Here is an 18,542-nt window from a genome sequence, read left to right as displayed (position 1 = left end):
CGATGATCTCCCGAGGTCCCTTCCAGCCCTAATGTCTATGAAATCTATGAAATCATGGCCATGCAGGCAATGCACTTACCATCTCAGTGGAGAGTGGGTTCTGAAGCACTCTGGGTCTGTCATTTAATACAGCAGGGGTGTCTAACCTTTTTGAATATGGGGCCGGATCACAAACTTTTTACCACCCAGTGGGCTGGTGAGCCATATTTAAAGACCTCACAGGAAGTGGTATCACATCAGGAAGTGATGTCACATGACCTTTGACACCAATGAAGGTCTCAAGAATATATGAAAGGGTCACAAGCAAACTTTAAAAGTGGGTTCACCTTTAAAGGAGAAAAACATATAACAGTGGCTTTTCTCTTGTGGGCTGGCAGAGTTCCAGCCTGCAAGGGGCTACTTGGGGACCCCCCCCATACCCCACACACTGGGGCACTAGGTCTGGAGGTAGGAACAGCGAGGGACACTGGGTCAGGACTGTGAAAGGCAGGGATCCCCCCCCCCACACACACACACAGGTGCCAGGAGCCAACAGTCATTGGCCCGGCCCCGGGGGAGGCGCTGTCTTCCTGCCTTGGCCCTGCCTTACCTGTGGCACCCCAGCCGGGCAGGAGGCAGCAGAGGCAGACGACGACAGCGAGCCCGGCCGCTGCATCGCCTCCGTGGGTCCGCGTGGCCATGCTGCACTGGGCTGGAGGGAGCCAGGGCTGGGCAGCACCTCAGGGTGCAGTGAGTGCAGACTCTGCCTGAGCCCGGGGCTGTCCCGCACAGTGCAGCCGATGCTGACAGCCCAGCAGGAGGAGGCACCTGCCCGCACCGCTCCACCTCTGCCAGCGACCCGAGGCTGGGTGGCCAAGCTGGACTGCCTCTTGCCTGCAGGCGGGGAGCGGCGGCTTCCCCATGTGGTGCTGGGAATGGAAGGAGGCAGGATGGGTCTGCATTCCTCTTCCCACATGCACCGCATCAGAAACATCAAGCTGATGCAGTGCGCGTGGGAACCTTGTCCCTTCCCCAGGCGTGTGAGGGGCTGGGGGAGGGACAAAGGAACAAAAGTAAACCATGTTTACTTCTATTTCCCTTTGCAGCACCGCGGGCCACAGAAAATACCTTGGCAGGCCACATGGCAGCCCATGGGCCATATGTTGGGCAAACCTGTAATACAGCATGATAAAGATGTCTACTGATGTCAGTACACCGCAGACTAAAGTCAGCTGTCCACCACTGTATGTGTACACTTATTTTTACATCCCAGCATTGAAAACTTTGAAAGCAAATGCCTGCAAAACTGCTAATCCTTTAAAATACCATGTGCATATGCCAGCTTTGCACTCTGCAACTGATCTTGGGGCATTTTTGTGTAGATGAAAGGAGGGCACAGGAAGCCATCATTCTCTCCATCTAGCCCTCAGACCATGGGTCTGGTTTGCTGGTGGGATGCATAGCCAGACACCCACTTGGAAAACGCACACAAAGCACTCTTCCAAATGCCTCGGCAGAAGATGCATGTAGCCACCTTTTCACAGGTGCCATAAGGAGCACCACCCAGTACACCTCCTGTGCCAGACATGCCCTGTGCCATTCACCTGGCTGGCACTGCTCTGCCTTACTTCAGAAGTGATTTTTGCCCTCAAGAATAAGAAACTTAACATTTAAAAAAAAGAAAAATTAACCCTTCCCCTCCAAAAATAAATCTGCCCTCCCATTACATGTTATTTACACAAGATGCTTATTGTAGTTCTACAAAGATATACAAGGTCAGGGTTATCTGCACCAGTTTCTAATCTGAAGTAGAGATACGAGCACTGAATATCAAAATTCGACATAGGCAGTGTTCTTGCACTGATACCATGAGTCAAAGCACAGAATGTACAGCTTCAGGAGAATTATAAAGGATGTAGGAAGCTAATAAACAACTACTGCAGAAACTCACCGTCTTAGCCAAAATTATATGGAACTGAAAAAAAGCATAGGAAAGACTGCAACTGCACACTTACAGAAGGGTGGCTAAATGAAGAACTGCTGTATTGTATGTAATTGTGGTAACCATATTTGAAATATAAAATCTAAAGAAAATGTATCTGTATCTTGGACAAAGGGAATGAGTTCCCACATCCACATGGCCCTGGACATAAAGGTACAAATCTGTTTGGATATAAAGGTACAAATCTGTTTGGACATAAACAAAACTGTCCAGCTACCATCCCACCATGGTTCCCAGAAACAACTTTAAGGGATTTTTGAGGATACATTTTGTAGCACTAAAACACACAGAAACTACAACTAAAGATACAACGATTAGCTATGAGTGTGCTCCTGTGACAGAATGACTTCAGCTGCTTGTTTTAAAAATGTAGATGTATGAAAGAGGCTTTAGAAATGTACAGCTTAAGAATCCATGATAAGGTCACTAATCCTCATAAGAGGCAACTACTTGAAGCAAGATGTTTTCTGTTCTGTACACTTGAATAACATGACACATAAAAGCAACTAGAGTTTCCCACAAACAATATAAATTGGGACCATAGGGGGAAAAAAGTTTCAATCAAGAGGAATCAACTCATGTTCCATTGTGAGAACATTACAAGAGAATCTTTTTATAAAAGATCAAAGGAAAGAAATGGGGTGAGTGGGGGAACTAAAGCGTACCACCTACAAACTCCAAGATTTTACTGATGTGACATACGTGTCTGAAGAAAAATAAAGTTACAAAATTTACATGATCAAAAGCTTCCACAGATCTTCATAAACATAAACATTCATGAATCAATGAACCGCACCAGTACCAATGCCCTACTGACTACAATTTTTTTTCAACTGTAAAAGTTGGGGAGGGAATAAGAGGGTCATGTATTAAACTGAGGGGAGGAGACTGCCAAATTGGAAAAATAATCTCACTTTAGAAGTCTGATCCAATGTATTGCTTACTTTGTAAGCACATACATTTGGAAGGGACGATATATTTAAATGGTTGGCTAGCATTGCTTTGCAGTAAGCCAACCATTCAAAAGCAAGGAAAATAGATGTTCTCAATCAAAATAATAAAACTGCTGTTCTGTTACAGAATGAAACGCATAATGATCAAATATGAGCAGAGCCTTGTACAAGATGATTCAATCTGAAAACTGCAGGTGCAATATAAGACCAGTTCAAGACATGATTCCAGGCTTTAACCTAACCTGGAAAAATAAGCTCCATTTCAAAACTTTCCTTGAGGTAAGGACTCCTCTCTGTGCCGCTGTTCCCTGGGTATGCATTTTCCATGCGCTCTTGAGTAAGATATCTGTGGTTAATAGAATCATGGTGACTAGTAGTGTTTATGGCAACAGCTAGATGAACAGATCTGCTGCTTTTTCAATGATATTCAGAGTTTTGTTAACTGAAATTCTGGACTCCTCTGCAGGCTCTTTCATTCATCCACAGGTACAAAAACAGTAACACTAATTCCAATAATCCAGATCCTATTTCAGATGCAGAAATCAACTCAACAGCAAGTGATAAAAATGCACACATCATCCCATTCAATTATTCAGCAGTTTTGCAGACATACTGGAAAAAACTAGCATTTGATATAAAAATTGTCTATTAAATAGTCTAACTTCATGTTTCCCCATAGATCATAATTCCACATGTGCTGCTGGATCTGTAGAAAAGGAGGGAAAAAGAATGAAAGTCACCTATTTCCAGTTATCATTAGACTGATTGGAGTTTTTTAGAAATGGTGTGCACTTTGTTCTGTCAATTAATAACTTGCACTTTGAAAGGTAAAGCTTTTTCACAGTAATTCCTTTATAAACTAAGAGTGCATGAACTTTTGCCAAGCCTAGTGAGATGTGTATCAATAAATCCTAGCCAAGGTTTTTTTTTTATATATCCAGTGCGCCCTTGTGAAGCTGTTTTAAGAGCAGTGATTCCCAAATTTCAAAAACTGCTCACAGGTCTGTATTTCAGATTCAGGTCTCTTTAGTATTTCATAAATATTAGCTGTGTTAGTCATGTTTTATCACTATTCAAAATACATCTCAACAACACCCCCCCAACATCATTCAGCTGGGCTTCACAAGTAATGTACTTCATTTCTTCCCACCATTAAAGCCTTATTGAAAATGCTTTTGCTCTGTCTACACAGCCTTTAAACCATTGCCACCATTTAGTTTTCAACAGCAAGTGCAGCTGTATCCATATTATTCAGAATCCATTAAGGGAAACCATAATCTGCACTCAGTTAAGAATTTTCCCATACAGGAAGGATAGTACTGAGCTTCTTAAAAATCCACACTATGTCTACTTGACAGAGCAGTAGGTCACCTTACTGAGGCTGGATGCTGTTAAGTATTTGCACCTAGAAAAATGTCAGGAAATAGGCCAAAAACCTCTGTTCCCTACAGCTGGCTTTCCACCGCCCCCACAAAAAACAGGTAAATCAACTACCATCATATTTTTTGTTTTACTTTCTGCCCGTTACTCATTTATGTTATAATGGTTAAATGTGGGCTCTTTACCAGCAGCTGAGAAGAAAATACCCAGGATATCACGATTCAAAAACTGTAGTCAGAGAGGGCAAAAAAATAGTACTGTTTTTTTTCCCTTTTAAAAGCCATTTTTATAAAGAAAGATAAAAGCTACCTTCTTTGCTTTGATGTTTTGTTTCACCTATTGTTTTAATTGTTCCAATTTCTTTCTCTTCCTGGAAATGACTGTAGAGCTGTTTAATTTCTAGATCATAGTCCTGCCACTCTGAGACAATACGCATCGCGGCCTGCAGCTTGGGCTCTTTGGTCATTGGGTTATTACACTGCAAAAGTAAAATAGGGTAAGCAGAAAGCAACAGATCTGTTCAGACGCATGCATGCGCATGCATGCAAATGCCCATCTCCACACACACACTTTGTCCAAATGTTTTCAAGCCCCAAATATTTCCTGGCTTCAAAAGAATAATGAATGTGGGGAATGCTTCCCAGTAAATGAATTCTACCACTGTCAAGAACTAATTCAGAGAAGTGTTATCAGAGCAGGAGTACAGTTTAAAGTCCATTCCCAAACTTGTCCTAACTCTACTTTAGATAGCTCTGGAAAAAAATAAAGCAGGGAGGAAAGGACAGATTAGTGCTTACATCTAGATCTACTCCTTAGTAAGGAGACTGATGGTCTGTATAAGGCAGTGGTCCTCAACCACTGCTAGCCTGCAGGCTACTAGTACCTTTCCTCACTCTTCCTGCCAACCTAAAGAAACAGACATCCATGCAATGCGAAACTTCCCGTAGCCCCAGACAATGTCAGAGGGTCTTGGGTAACAAGTTGCCCAGGGACCATGGGCTGGAGACCAATCTTCCAAGATTCACCCTTGTACCTGAGGGCCTTACCCCTCTGCTGAAATAAGAAAGTGCCAGCATCTCAGTTTTACCATAAAATGTTAACATATTGAAAAAGAGTCACAGTGGCCTTACCAGATCAATGGTTTTTGCTCTCTTTTTTGACGTATCATCACACCACGTTTCACACCAAAGCCACTCTTGTGGGAGTGATTTAATTGGCACTTGATGGATCATGTTGTTGGGCAAATCCTGTTTGAAATAAAGATTTACTAGTGAGAGGGAAAAATCGATTATCTAAAATTCTTAAAACTACACTATTGAGAAGTCATGTAACCTGTACAGCAAAATTTACAGAAAGAACAAAATCAGGGTGGATCTAACACTGGGGTGGGCAAAATATGGCTTGCGGGCAATTTGCTTCAGCCTGCAGGCACCCACCAGTTAATTATATCCCTTCCCGCATCTTACTCCCATCCTCATGGGTGGAAAGACCGGCCCAGCTTCTGGGCAGGGTCGTTGCTGCCACTGCTTCAGCTGCTGGGGCCCCTGCTTGGCTTCCCCCAAGTCCAGCGGCTTGTTCTCGTCTCCGTGCTACAGCGTTCACTCTGGGCAGCAGGAAAGAAAGTGGTGGGGACAGAAGGGGGAAAGGAAGCTGCAGTGGGGTGGAAAATGTAAGGCTGGCACCTGCAGGAGTGCAGAGCCCATGCCCTGGAAGTGGCAGAAACATGAAGCTTGGGTGGGCAGGGTGTGGGTGTGAGCAAGGGTGGCATTGTGAGGACCCTCCCCCCCACACACACACATTCATCACCATGGCGCACAGCCCCTGCCACCAGTGGCAGCAGCACCAGCAGGTGGTGGGCCCTCGGGGTGCTCATGACCTGTACAGGTGCTGCCACACAGCAGCGCATGGCTCTGGCCAGAGCTGCAGATGGGAGCAAGGAGTGCAGTGAGGCTGGTCCACCTCTATTATGCAGGGCTCCTTGAGGCACACATGCAGCTCCTCGCACTTGTGCGTCACTGGAAGAAGCCCTGCACAATGTAGCTGGCTGCCTTCCCTGCTCCCTGCTGCCATGTGCAGCTTGTGGGACTCCCCATACTCACCCACACACCATATATAAGACTAAGACTTTATTTTTGAGTTATTATGCAACTACCTCTATATACACTACGCAAACATAAATCATAAATATTTTTTGTAATAAAATTAAAAGTTATAGTAGGCGTTTGACTTTTAGTGTATGATTTAGTTTTTTTCTGGTTCCAAGATAACAGCCCCCCCAACCCCAAAAAAGAGTACTTCCAGCAGGCAAGGGGAAGGACTTCCAGCGGGCTAGGGGAAGGACTTTTGGTGCCAATATGGTGACCGGGGGCAGGGCACCTGTCAAGGGGCAGGGCTATCCTTGCGGCCCTCAACAGCTCACCAAAACTCATAAACTGGCCCTCCAGGGCCCACCCCTGGTTTAACATGAAGGAAATGCAAATTTGGAATTAATCCTCAAAAAAAATCTGTAAAAATCTGATTCTCTTAGAGAAAGCCAAAATTCCAGAAAGCTACATTTCTAAACAAAACCAATTTCGAATAAATTTTCAGTTAATTTATTGAGTCAGGATATTTAGATTTAATTCCATTTGATATAGCAACAATGTGATTCCAGCTATCAAGACCTTTGTAGCACCAGATTAGCTTGAATAGTTATCTTCTTAAGTTAACTTAAGAAGAGCTTAACAAAAGGTTCCCTCTTGGTACTTGTATATTTGTTTAGAGGACAGACTGATGATCATCTGGTAGTATTATAGCAGAAGTATTCTAGCCAACCGTCCAAATAATTAACTTACGAACAACATTATTTCAATACTGTATAAATTTTCCACTAACTTAATTAGGACATGGCATATACACAGAGACAAGAACATTTCTCATTAGACTAAAATAATCTTCATGTATACTCACAGTAGACTAGACACTTCAAGACACTGGTAATGAGTTATTAAGATTTTTATCTCCACGTTCCTGACTCCAATCTAGTCAATGTTTGCAAGTCGCCAAATGGATATAAAAGCCATTCATTGTCTTATGATGTATTTAAGAAAAACAAAGTAGTTGGAGGATACTTCTCAAGTGAAAGTTGTCCATTTCAAAGAAAACACCACAACACTTAGCACTGTCTTGCTGATCTGATTGGAAGGTCAAGGAGTGACTGTGTAAGCAAATTAATCCTCTATTCCTAGAGAGGAAACTTGCAGTAATGAAGCTTCTGCAAGGCAACAGGCAGCTGCCTGAATTACTGCTGCCCCCATGTTGGGTGGGGGTTGTGTGTTAATTTGAGGGCATTAGTAAGAAAACTAGAATACTGAACTTACTCACACCACGGACTGTCTGCAATGTAACTGCAATGTAAACAATTCACAGGTGGCTAATACATAATGCCACCTTAAAGGCAGCTAAATTCCCATTGAGCCTCGGTAGAAGTCTCCAAAAGATCAGAATGTTAATAATTTTAACATTCAGCATGAAAGGAATTCTGTGATTGTTCAAAATCTTATGTGCATCGCATACTGCAGCCTAATGGTAATGTTCACTGCCACTGAAAGGTTTCACTCTGCCCTAGGCATGGCATTGGGATGGACAAGACATCAGGGCAACACTGTTTCAGAACTGTGTATCCCAACCATGTTAAGCAGGGAAGAAATTAAAGAGGGGTGGGGAAGGGGGATTTCAATTTTGACTAAAGAAATAGATTAAATCCTAATCTGATTTTTAGCCAGGAGAAAAGCCACATCCATGACATGCAACCTGAACAGGCATCAGGTATAAGAAGGATCCTCTCCATCTGAAAGCTGTTCAACTGCAGTGACTGAAAAACAACACACATACCTGATCAAGGTTGGAAAGGCTGTTAGGATCCTGACTGAGACCTTGATACTGTCCTCTAAGCCGGTCTCCAGCAGCAATCTTCCTGAACTTCTTCAGATCCACAACATAGAGTGCACTGAACACAAACAATATAGCCATTAATCACCTGAAACCACTCTGATGTACAAAATCCACATTTACTGTAGTCTAAGTTGGACCCTTATAGAAAAATTAGGTCACAGTGCATAAATCCAAAGATTCTCTAATAAACAGTTTTATAGCACTACTGTGTGAGTAACACTTCTTCCATTTCTTTAAAAAACTAACCCATACATCTTCTGATGAGATTTCTGGTAGCTAACAGCAGTTTAGCTACTTATCTGTGACAGCCACAGCATGTAGAACAACCCCTAATGTCACTTGTCAAACAGGCACCCTCTGACTTTCCGAGGGTAACCTGATAGAACCTGGGAAAGATGAGGACTGTGAGCAAACCCTGTTATGTAAACACAAAGCAGATACCAATCTCACTAAGTGTACATACATGAACTTCAACCATTTATGGGAAATATGAAATTATAATCTGCAGGACTGTTAGCAGAGCACATGGTTTTGTTTCGTGACAACCCCTCCAATTTATGTGGGAACACTGAATCTTTCAGTACCTGATGTGGTATTTTCTTCCAGCCAAGTGACTTGCCCAGTATCCTGACTTCCAGAACCTGTAGCCATCCATCTCTTTACGGCTGTCACAGAAGGGAGTATATCCATAAGGTGCTCCATCCAAATTGAAATCTCTTAACTCTTTGAGGTCTGTGCGCACAATCTAAAGAAAAGTTATTTCTGCTTAGTATGTACACAGGCACATTTTGGAGACCTGGTGTACAGTTTAGTTTTGTTCAGTGGTTATTGTGAAGGTCCTGGTCACAGTCAAAATTCAGTTAGAAAAAGGTCATTTAAAATTATAGTGATGTGGCAAAATAAAGTCCCTGCCCCAGGAAAATTAGAATAATATGTTCCCATGATTCTTCAGATAACACACAGTGTCAAAAACACTGCCAAATACGCTCTTTTGGACTGGAGCTAGTAAAGTGGAATCTTGCCCACAAATAACTTAACAGAAGCTTGTTAGGCAGCTGGAGAATTGTAACCATTGCTTATCAAGCAGTTGAAAATCATCTTCATAGTTATACTGTGCTATATTCATCTCTTATCTCCACCTGTTGCCTCTTACACTTAGATAGGAAGCTCTTTAGGGATAAGGACTATCTCTGTTGCACTAGTACAGTGTCTGGACAATAGGGCTATGGCGATAATAATCATATGTATCAGCAAACTTTGGAGGAAACAAACTACACTGAAAAGAAAAGACTGAATCTTCTAGTGCAGGAGACAGCAACCTACGGCCTGCAGAGCCATTGGATCTGCCCACGGACATGGGGCTTCTCTTATGACACAGCAGAGAGAACCAGCAGTAGCAGGGGCTTCTCTCACAGGGTAGGGGGAGATGCAATGGTAATAGGTATGTCCTAGCACCTGCGCATCTTTGACCTGAGCTGCTCAGTCATTCCAGCCCATGGTCTGAAAAGGCTGCCGACCACTAATCTAATAAATATAAAAAAGGTCAATACTACACTCAACCCTAAGTGGTCCCTCAGGCTAGTACAGTCAAGGCATGCCAGTTTCTGTAGCTGGCAGCACTCAAGGGAGTGATGTGACTAGCATTACATCCACCATCACCATCTCCCCAGTATGAATGACCAAATACCATCTACAGATACATCAACAGGGAGTAGCTTTTGTTAGGTCCAGAACAAAGCTCAAACCCATAGATCCAAAGCAAGGCACCATACCCACTCTGACACCGTCCCCCTTAGGCAGTGGATACAGAGCAGTAAAACAGCCAGTAAGGGCAGCAAAACTGGAAATGGATCTGGGGTAATACTCAAGAATGGGTGTAGCTCACTGCACACCAGCTGCAGCAGAGGCACTGCAATGTTCCCCTTCCACCCACTTGGGAGTCTCTGCCATGGCAGGTGCAGCCCAGGAGCCACAGAAGCCAGGCTGCTCAGTAGTATATAGAGGGGGAGGGGTTGAGTGCAATGGCTCCCCCACCTTCCCACCCAGAATTTTTACCACGGGAGGTGCAGCGTCTTGCTCAGTGGGGGGCAAGGGGGCAGCAAACAAGGCACCAGGGAAAGCCCCCAGGGAGCCCATGCTGTAAGGTCACTGCAGATAGTGTAAAACATGTAGTGCCCACTGTAGTATAGTACAGAATCTTAATCTTGGCCTTTTCCATACTTCAGGTGAAGGGCTCTGTGATTTTCATATAATTACACACAAGAAAGCCATTTATTGTACAGGCAGTCCTCAGACTTATGACACAATTGGTTCCTGAAAACCGTGTCTTAAGTTGAAATGTTGCAACTCAGAACCAATTTTCTCATAAGAAACAATGTTATAAATGGGGGATTGGTTCCTGAACCAAGGCCTAATATCCTATTTTCACCAAAAATACCCCAGAATTTTGTACTCAATCAACTATAGATGAGTAATATGGTTACATTAATGTATTTATATTGTAAATAGCAATCATATTGATTTGGAAGGACTTCTTTGAGGTGACTTGCTGGACTTTTTGAAAGGCTCTTGGCTGGACTTTTTGAAAGGTTTGTGGCTGGAGTCTTCTCAGGAGTTTTTCTGCAGGTTCTTCTGGAGTCTTGTCTGCTTTCTTAAAGAAAGTGTCCAAGCAAGTCTGGACAGATGTTCTCCAGGGAGATGAGTGATGCAGCAAACTTGTTTGCTGGCGTGGCATTGCGTCCGATCAAGTGTTGTGAAGTTAAAACTGATGTCATAAAGTTGAAACAGGGTGTCAATTTATAAACGTTGTAAGTCCAAGGACTGCCTGTACTTAAACTGACCTGGTAATTCCTGCCAATGCTGCTTAGCTTTTTGATAGCTTACCTGATCTGCATCCACAAACAAGAATTTATCTACAGCCAGTGGGAACAGTACATCCAGAAAAAGGATCTTATAGCCCCAGATAATGCGCTGCTTCTCTGTTTGCTGATGAAGCCATCGTGGCCATTTATACTGGACAAGTTCATACTGGAAACTGTAGTTCTCTGCCATGTATGGGATGAACTCCTGCAGGGGGGAAATTATGTTTTTACTGCATTTCTGGTTTTAACTACAGCAAAACAGCATGGAAGTAACAAAAAAAACTGGACAAAAGGAAATGTCCAAGACACTTCAGAACTGTGTAAAACACAAATTACCAATTATTCTTTTATTTGTAATATTGTTTTTTATGTTATATGATTCTACCACTACTTCATACTGGCTGCAAAATGTAATCTCAATTTGTGGCCACCACAGATCATACATGGAACTGTCAAACTGTACTTTTTAAGTCATCTAAACATCTTGGTTTAGCTTCATCTCAAAAGTTTAGCAATGATCTATTTTATAATAAATTAATGTTGAAGAGACTGATTTACAAACACAGAACACTTGAGTTAAAAATGTGTAATTACAGGTGGGAAAGGCATTATTTCAGACTGTACAGAGAAGGTATAATGGGGAACATCAGAATAAAACTATGCAAGAGAAAAGGACAAGAGAAGTCAGGAAAAATTCCCAACAGTAATCTACACTTGGCTGTAAGAGTGTCCTCAAGTGAACTGACAGAAGACTTAACAATTGAGACCTTTAAACTAGCTAGAAAAAAAAACTAGTAAGTATACCTAAGAGAACAATCCTGAACCACAAAGCTGGGACTTGATAACCTGAATTGTTTTACTCCCTCTATAAATCTTCTGAAAATTGCAATAAAGTACTCCAGGGACTGCCTTGTTTTAGAAACCTACACACTGGAAGCAAGTTATGTCTATCTTGATACTAAAGACCTCTAATAAAAGACAGGGCCCACTGACTTTGGTACAGTAGTGTGCCCAAGGTGTGACACTAGCACCCTTATTTGAAAGGAAGGAGTAACAAGACACCTTAGTGACATTAAAAGTAAGCTTAATTCCACAAAAACGTTGCTGCCTAGAACAAGATTACTTGTCCACTACATGCATGGTAGGGCTGTGAGAAGCTTCAGTTGCCGATTCGATTTGGAGGAGATTCAGTCTGATTTGGCGGCTGAATCTCTGAATCTGAACTGAATCAGGAGACCCATTAATCTCCACAAAATGAATCGGAAGCCTCCGATTTGATTCAGAGAGATTTGACAATTAGGCCATAGACACAGCTTTGTGTTTCTTCTACATACCTCAAGGTACCTGGTGCGGCTCGTAAATGCTGAGATGCTGGGGCAGATGGAGTGTCCCATGGGAACAGGGTGGGGAGTGGGGCTGCTGCCCGGTAGTGGACGAGAAGTACTTCCGGTCCACTTCCAGGTCTGCCATGAAGCACATGGGGACCCCCCCCCCGCCTTGCCACCCCCATTCCTGGGTCTGGGGTGGCACCTGGGGTCCCTCCTACAGCCAATCACTGAGCTGAGGGGGCGTGGGTCCCCCATGCACTCGGCAGTGGACCCAGAAGTGGACTAAAAGTATTTCCAGTCCTCTTTGGGGTCTGCTGCCAAGCATGCGGGGGAGCCCCCCCGAGCTCCTGTGCGACACTCCATCCACCCCACCACCTCACCATTCACAAGCCGCACCTGGTATTTTAAGGTGCATAGAAAAAACATATAAAGCTGTGTCTACGGCCAAATCACTGATTCTCTGATTCAGAATCGAATCTTTAGATTCAGCTGAATCAAATCGGGACAATGATACAAATCAGCGAATCGAATCACTGTCCCCCGAATTGGGCTGAATCCGAATTGAATACTGCCCGCTTTGCACACCCCATAGCACTGAACCTGAGCTGATGCAGAAGTAATTTGTTGCTAGCCTGAGGTAACTGCACATTACTTCCCCTCAAAGAGGGAACACAATGTGATCCTGTTTTCTAATTTGCTTATGTAGCACCACAGCTACATTCTTCCCCTTACTCAAATGAGATTACAGAATAACAATATACCGCTAAAACGAATCTTACTTTGTATTAGTATAGGATATTTTCATTAAGGATGAGGATCATCAAACGCAGATTAGATCTCTGATTCTAACCATAGCTACTACCAGCAAAAATCAGACAAAAGGGTTAAACAGCCTAATAAACTTGTATGCATTCACATGCCTATGGCAAATGTTTCTTCCTAACACCAGAAACTTAGGCTGCTTACAGATGTTAAAAAAGAAAGCAACCCGTGCTTTACCAGAAGTAGCAGTATGTTAGTTTGACCCGACTCCACAGCATCTATATAGAGCAGGCACTTCAGTGGGGGTTTTTGGCACTTTTATCTACTGGTTTGTATTAACAGAAGCATCTCTTGTAAATCAACGGAAGTGATTCTTCTGCTCTATTCAGCACATGATGAGGCCTCACTTTGAATACTGTGTCCAGTTTTTGGGGCCCCAGACTTCAAGGAAGATGTGGATGGATTGGAAAGAGTCCAGTGGAACATAACAAAAATACTTAAAAGCCCTTGTAAGCATACCTTATTTAGAAATGCTGAAAGATCTGGGGTTATTTAATCTGAAGAAGACTCAAGGGGGATTTGACAGCAATCTTCAAATAGCTGAAAGGAAGGTGAAGATGACAGCTTTTTCTCTGGAACAAGGACTAAGAGTGATGGCCTCAAAATGCAGCAGGAAATTTAGATAGAGATTAGGAAGAAATTTCTGAATGTGAGGCTTGTCAAGCACTGGAACAAGATACCCAGAGAAGCTGTGAACTCTTCACACCTGGAATCTCAAGAGCAGGTTAGAAAGAAACTTGGCTGGGATGTTCCTGCCTTGAGCTGGGGGGCTGGACTACATGACCTCATGTAGTTTCTTCCAGACCTATTTTCCTACAGTGATATGAAGCATGGAGGTTGATGATATTTCACACACATTAATACTACCTTACACATAAAAATAAATGTATGATACTTTTTGACTCCTGCTAAAAAATATTTGCCTCTACTCAGATCCTGCTATCTTGCATTAGCTACATATTGTGTAAAATAATATCCATTTCAGTTAATTTCCAATTAATGAATTTGCTGCCTTTTTATTTTTTCTTGTATTGATAGAGCTACATGGCAAATTGACCCCCTTTGCACCATTTGTATTATATGGATTCAGTTACATTATTGTTCTCTCTAAAAGTTGATTATTCTCATTTCTAAAATATAGCAACCTTACTGTTTTAAGGGGTCCTCATATGGAACTCCTTCTGTACTTTTTACCATTGGCATTGACTTTCTCTAGCTTTTTTATGCCAGCCTTTCTTTACCCCCTTTCACATGTTACTAGCTACAACTTCAAAAATATATTCTGTAAGTTTAAAAAATATTCTGTATAATAGCTATATTTTTCATGAACTTCAGCAGTGCACGTCACAGAAAACGGAGCGCAACACTTGCTACCTTCACATAAATGCCACTAGTTCCATTATTTTATTATTCCAGCTCTGCACTATCCCCTCAAATACTAGCTATCAATATGAATCCATTATCAAATAAACCTTCACTTACCAAAACTTTCTGATCAGAAGAATAAGACTAATGACTCTTGATGCTTTGTCAAAAGAGAGGTATATCAAGAGGTTACGATGCACATATTTGCAAAATATGGCATTCACCTAACTGCCCAAAGAAAAGCTACTCAGCAAAATGAAGCAGAAAGACAATAAACAAGTAACTCTTAAAAACTCTTAAAAACTGTTTGCTTTGCCTTGTGTCTTTACAAACTATGTGAAGTTTGTATTTAATAACAAACCTTGAATGTAGGTGACAAGTAGTTCTTCAAGAACCAGAATTTTACTGGAGTCTTAGTATGTTTCAGGACAGATAACATCATTATGCTGTCAAAAGAAAAGAAAAAGCTTCAGTACTTAACAATCACTGTATATTAATACAAGATCACTGTTAGCATTCGAACACTATTAAAGCCAACAAACAATGCAGAAAGCTTGTTACGGCGTATAATGGCTAGGACACAAATTACTATTATCTAACATTATTATGCCAAATGTATAATGTATATTATACCAAATTACTCATCTTTATGCATCTAAAAGAAAACATAAAGCTTTATGCTGATTTTTAATACACTGAAAAAGTACATTTTTAAAAAAATATACTTTAACCAATGAAAGAATGTGTATGAATATACAAACTGGATTGTATCTCAACAAACACAAGAACTGTGTAGTGATTAAAAGCAATACTATCTATGAAAAATAGGCCTATACCTGTATCAGCTATTAAGAGCAATCAATGGTACAAATAAAAAACTACAGATTGAATCTCTTGCTTTGAAAAAAAATCAACCTTGTAGCTTTGTGGGAAGCCTACATAATTGTTTTGAAGCAATGAGAATCCTAAGATAATGACAGAGTCACATCCTACTAACATCGATTAAACAACACTTGTCTTAACTCATTAGTTTAAGCTGGATGAACAAAAAATGTCACAGTATATTCAGTCAAAGCAAATGAAAACTGTAATGGGGGTTTTACTATTTGTTTTTACTTTCCTTACTACCATCCTTATTGATTAGTAAGGAACCTGTACTGAGTGGAACAGCCAGTATTCTCACCCACTTTGGATAAAACTAATCATGTAAGGCTGAAAAAAAAAAGGAAACTTTCCTGGAGTCCCAGATGTACCAACTACTTGTTTCCAGTATATAACAGTACATTTAAGAGACTACAGGTTCTAGACTAACCGGAGGAATCTTTCATACAGGTGTCCTGAAGCCACAGAGAATATATTAATCACATCATCTTTCTCCTGCCTCACATCTTCATTCTTCTGCCCACCTGTGAATCCCCTAAAAATCAGGAAAAAATAAAAACCCAATTAGTAGAATACTGAGGCAGATCTACAAAGTAGTATAGACAAGCTGAGTTTCTGAACCGAATCTCTCACTCTTTAGTCTGGTAGCAATTGTGGCACAATATGCAGAAAACCTGGGAGGGAAGGAGTGTTTGGTATCACCTCCCTCCCCCAGTCCCTGATTTGAGAGTAGTCCTGTTCAAGTTGTCTTCAGTCAAACAAGACTAGCCCTTAAGATGTGCAACAATCAGAGCTCCGAGACTGCCATGAAGAAGAAGAGAATACAGTTGCATGAAGATGGCCCTTTAGTTCCATGTGGGGAAGAAGTGTACTCCGAGGAATTACTGACTAATTTTAAAGAAACGTTCATACCTAGCGTATTTATAACAGGATGGCTACAGAGTATTACTGCTTTAGCTTCACTATTAAATCGTTGGACCATCTTCTAGTTTTAGAAGACCTGCAAGATAGGACTGAATGGCAAACTTGTTTTACCATTTAAGAGATTCCCAAAATCCAGACTCATTCTCACTGGTTCCATCACTTAGTAAATCTTCATTCATCATGTCTAGTTTTTTCTGAACCTGAAACATAAAATGTTGTTTTAGTCAATGTATTAATACGTGAGAAACAACTGCAAGGTGCTTATATAGGCACGACAATACAGTTTCCACATATCAATTTGAATAAATGTCCATTTATATGCACACGCAAGAGAAGCCATACTGAAATCGTTTTCAGAAGTAAAAGTGCAACTAACATCTTCAAAATAATGTCAAAACTAGTTCTATCTTCAACAAGGAAACTAGAGAAAACATTAAGCAACAAGAACAGAGCACTAGCTGTATCACATTAGATACAGTGGGCAAAATGGGCCACATCCAAAAAAAGGTGCCAATCAGTGGGACATTTTGGAATTCCTGGAATGCAAAACAAGGCCAAGGAGGAAGATTGGACAGGATGTGTGACAACCACTACAATCAATGAATTCAGTTCATTTGTAGCTACCCTGTCATCTGCTATCTGGCTGTAAAGAATGAGAGGCCATCGAGTATTATGTGAAGGTCTTTTTTTCTCACCAGTCATTATATTACATTATTGAGAGCAGACCGATAAGAATATGTGCATAATAATATGCATGTTACCCAATGCACAGAACTTGCATATATGTTTGTTAATTATTATTAGGCACATGGAGGGGAACTATATTAAAGATACTGATTTTTTTTTAGATTTTGCACATTCAATCATGCTTATAAAATGTGAGCAAAATTGTGTTTCTAACCTGCATACACATTACTGCAGCTGCATGTCAAATCCCCTATTCTGCATATATAGTCACTGGAGGCATAATGAAAATGCCTAAAGTTAAAGTGCAACTCTAATATCCTGAAAGCCTCAGATACTTGGGTTTTACACTTCATGCTTATGTTGCTAAAATATTCTTATAAATGGCATTCATGTCCATCCTTCTCTGTCTAATTTTAAAATTCACTTGATTTTCCTTCCTTTAAAAAAACTGTTTTACAAATCATTAAACCATTTATTACAGTGTACAGCCTAAGGGACCACATAGGTGTCTCCTACGAAGGAGGTTAATACTTGTGCATGTACCAGAACAGGTCTTGTGATGCAACAAATAGGCTATGGGACAAGGCTAAAATCCAGGTGAACTGGATTTTAGACTACACTCTGTCACTGGCCTGCCCTACAAATAAAACAAACCACTTAAACCCTCTCTTCCTGTTTTCCAGTGTGTGAAACAAGGGTAATATTTATAAACTGTCACGGTGACTGATAAAAAGCACTGAAATTGATAGGAATCTGTGAGCTCTGAATTGAGTCCTGTAAGGCTCAAGTACACTACTATCACAAACTGCTTAGTGACAGAACAGTGCCATCCAGAAATGCACTGGATGATCAGTGATTTTCTGATCTTTCTGCTCTATTTTCTGCATGGTGACCCTAATGCAGAGGTATAGAAGGAATGACAGTCCTAAAATAACCTTTTGTTCATGCCCAAATGCCTTAAACTGTCCTGCCATGTAAGAAGCTCCCACACTGTTGTTTTCACACTTACCTTCACTTTAATAATTTTGCTCTTGAAGTTGTTGAGAACAACAACTACTTCATTAGCATCAGGTGGAGAATCCGTACCATCATGGCTGAAAATAAAAACAAGACACTTAGCTGTGCAATCAAAGCACAAGTGACATTTTATTTTGTGCTTCTTTTAAATGTACTCCCCAACCTACAAAAACCTCAAATATCAGGAAACAAATCTTCAAGAATGGGATATAATCTATCAAACATATACATGTAGAAGTTCACATAATGGAATGTATTAGATTTCTTCTCAGAGAATGAATAATGTGTTTAATGAAGTATGTAATTAGCTACTACTTGGTAAAGGAACTATCAGCTATCTATTCTGTTTGTTCACTTCAAAAAGTTCATAAGAAAACAAAAAAACCCAGAAAGTAGCTGTCATATTGCC

The 18,542-nt window shown here is 41.2% G+C and overlaps 1 protein-coding gene across 2 annotated transcripts in view; it reads right to left on the bottom strand.

The window, feature by feature from the left end:
- Positions 1-2,636: 2,636 nt before the first annotated feature.
- The window catches only part of UGGT1 (UDP-glucose glycoprotein glucosyltransferase 1), a 78,737-nt gene continuing 62,831 nt past the window's right edge, over positions 2,637-18,542 (bottom strand). For both annotated transcript variants that reach the window (XM_019542922.1, XM_019542924.1), the window contains exons 32-41: positions 18,126-18,210; positions 16,541-16,629; positions 15,936-16,040; positions 14,985-15,069; positions 11,131-11,313; positions 8,832-8,992; positions 8,188-8,302; positions 5,445-5,561; positions 4,624-4,792; positions 2,637-3,640 (exon numbers count right to left, since the gene is read on the bottom strand). In XM_019542922.1, the coding sequence (XP_019398467.1) occupies positions 3,615-3,640; positions 4,624-4,792; positions 5,445-5,561; positions 8,188-8,302; positions 8,832-8,992; positions 11,131-11,313; positions 14,985-15,069; positions 15,936-16,040; positions 16,541-16,629; positions 18,126-18,210 (1,135 nt within the window). In that variant the 3' untranslated portion in view covers positions 2,637-3,614. The remainder of the gene's footprint in view (positions 3,641-4,623; positions 4,793-5,444; positions 5,562-8,187; positions 8,303-8,831; positions 8,993-11,130; positions 11,314-14,984; positions 15,070-15,935; positions 16,041-16,540; positions 16,630-18,125; positions 18,211-18,542) is intronic.

The sequence above is a fragment of the Crocodylus porosus genome, unplaced genomic scaffold (assembly GCF_001723895.1).
Source record: "Crocodylus porosus isolate Cpor-Errol unplaced genomic scaffold, CroPor_comp1, whole genome shotgun sequence".
Classification (NCBI taxonomy): domain Eukaryota; kingdom Metazoa; phylum Chordata; order Crocodylia; family Crocodylidae; genus Crocodylus; species Crocodylus porosus.
Note: the sequence above shows the minus strand (reverse complement) of the source record. Positions and strands in the feature narration are given on the sequence as shown.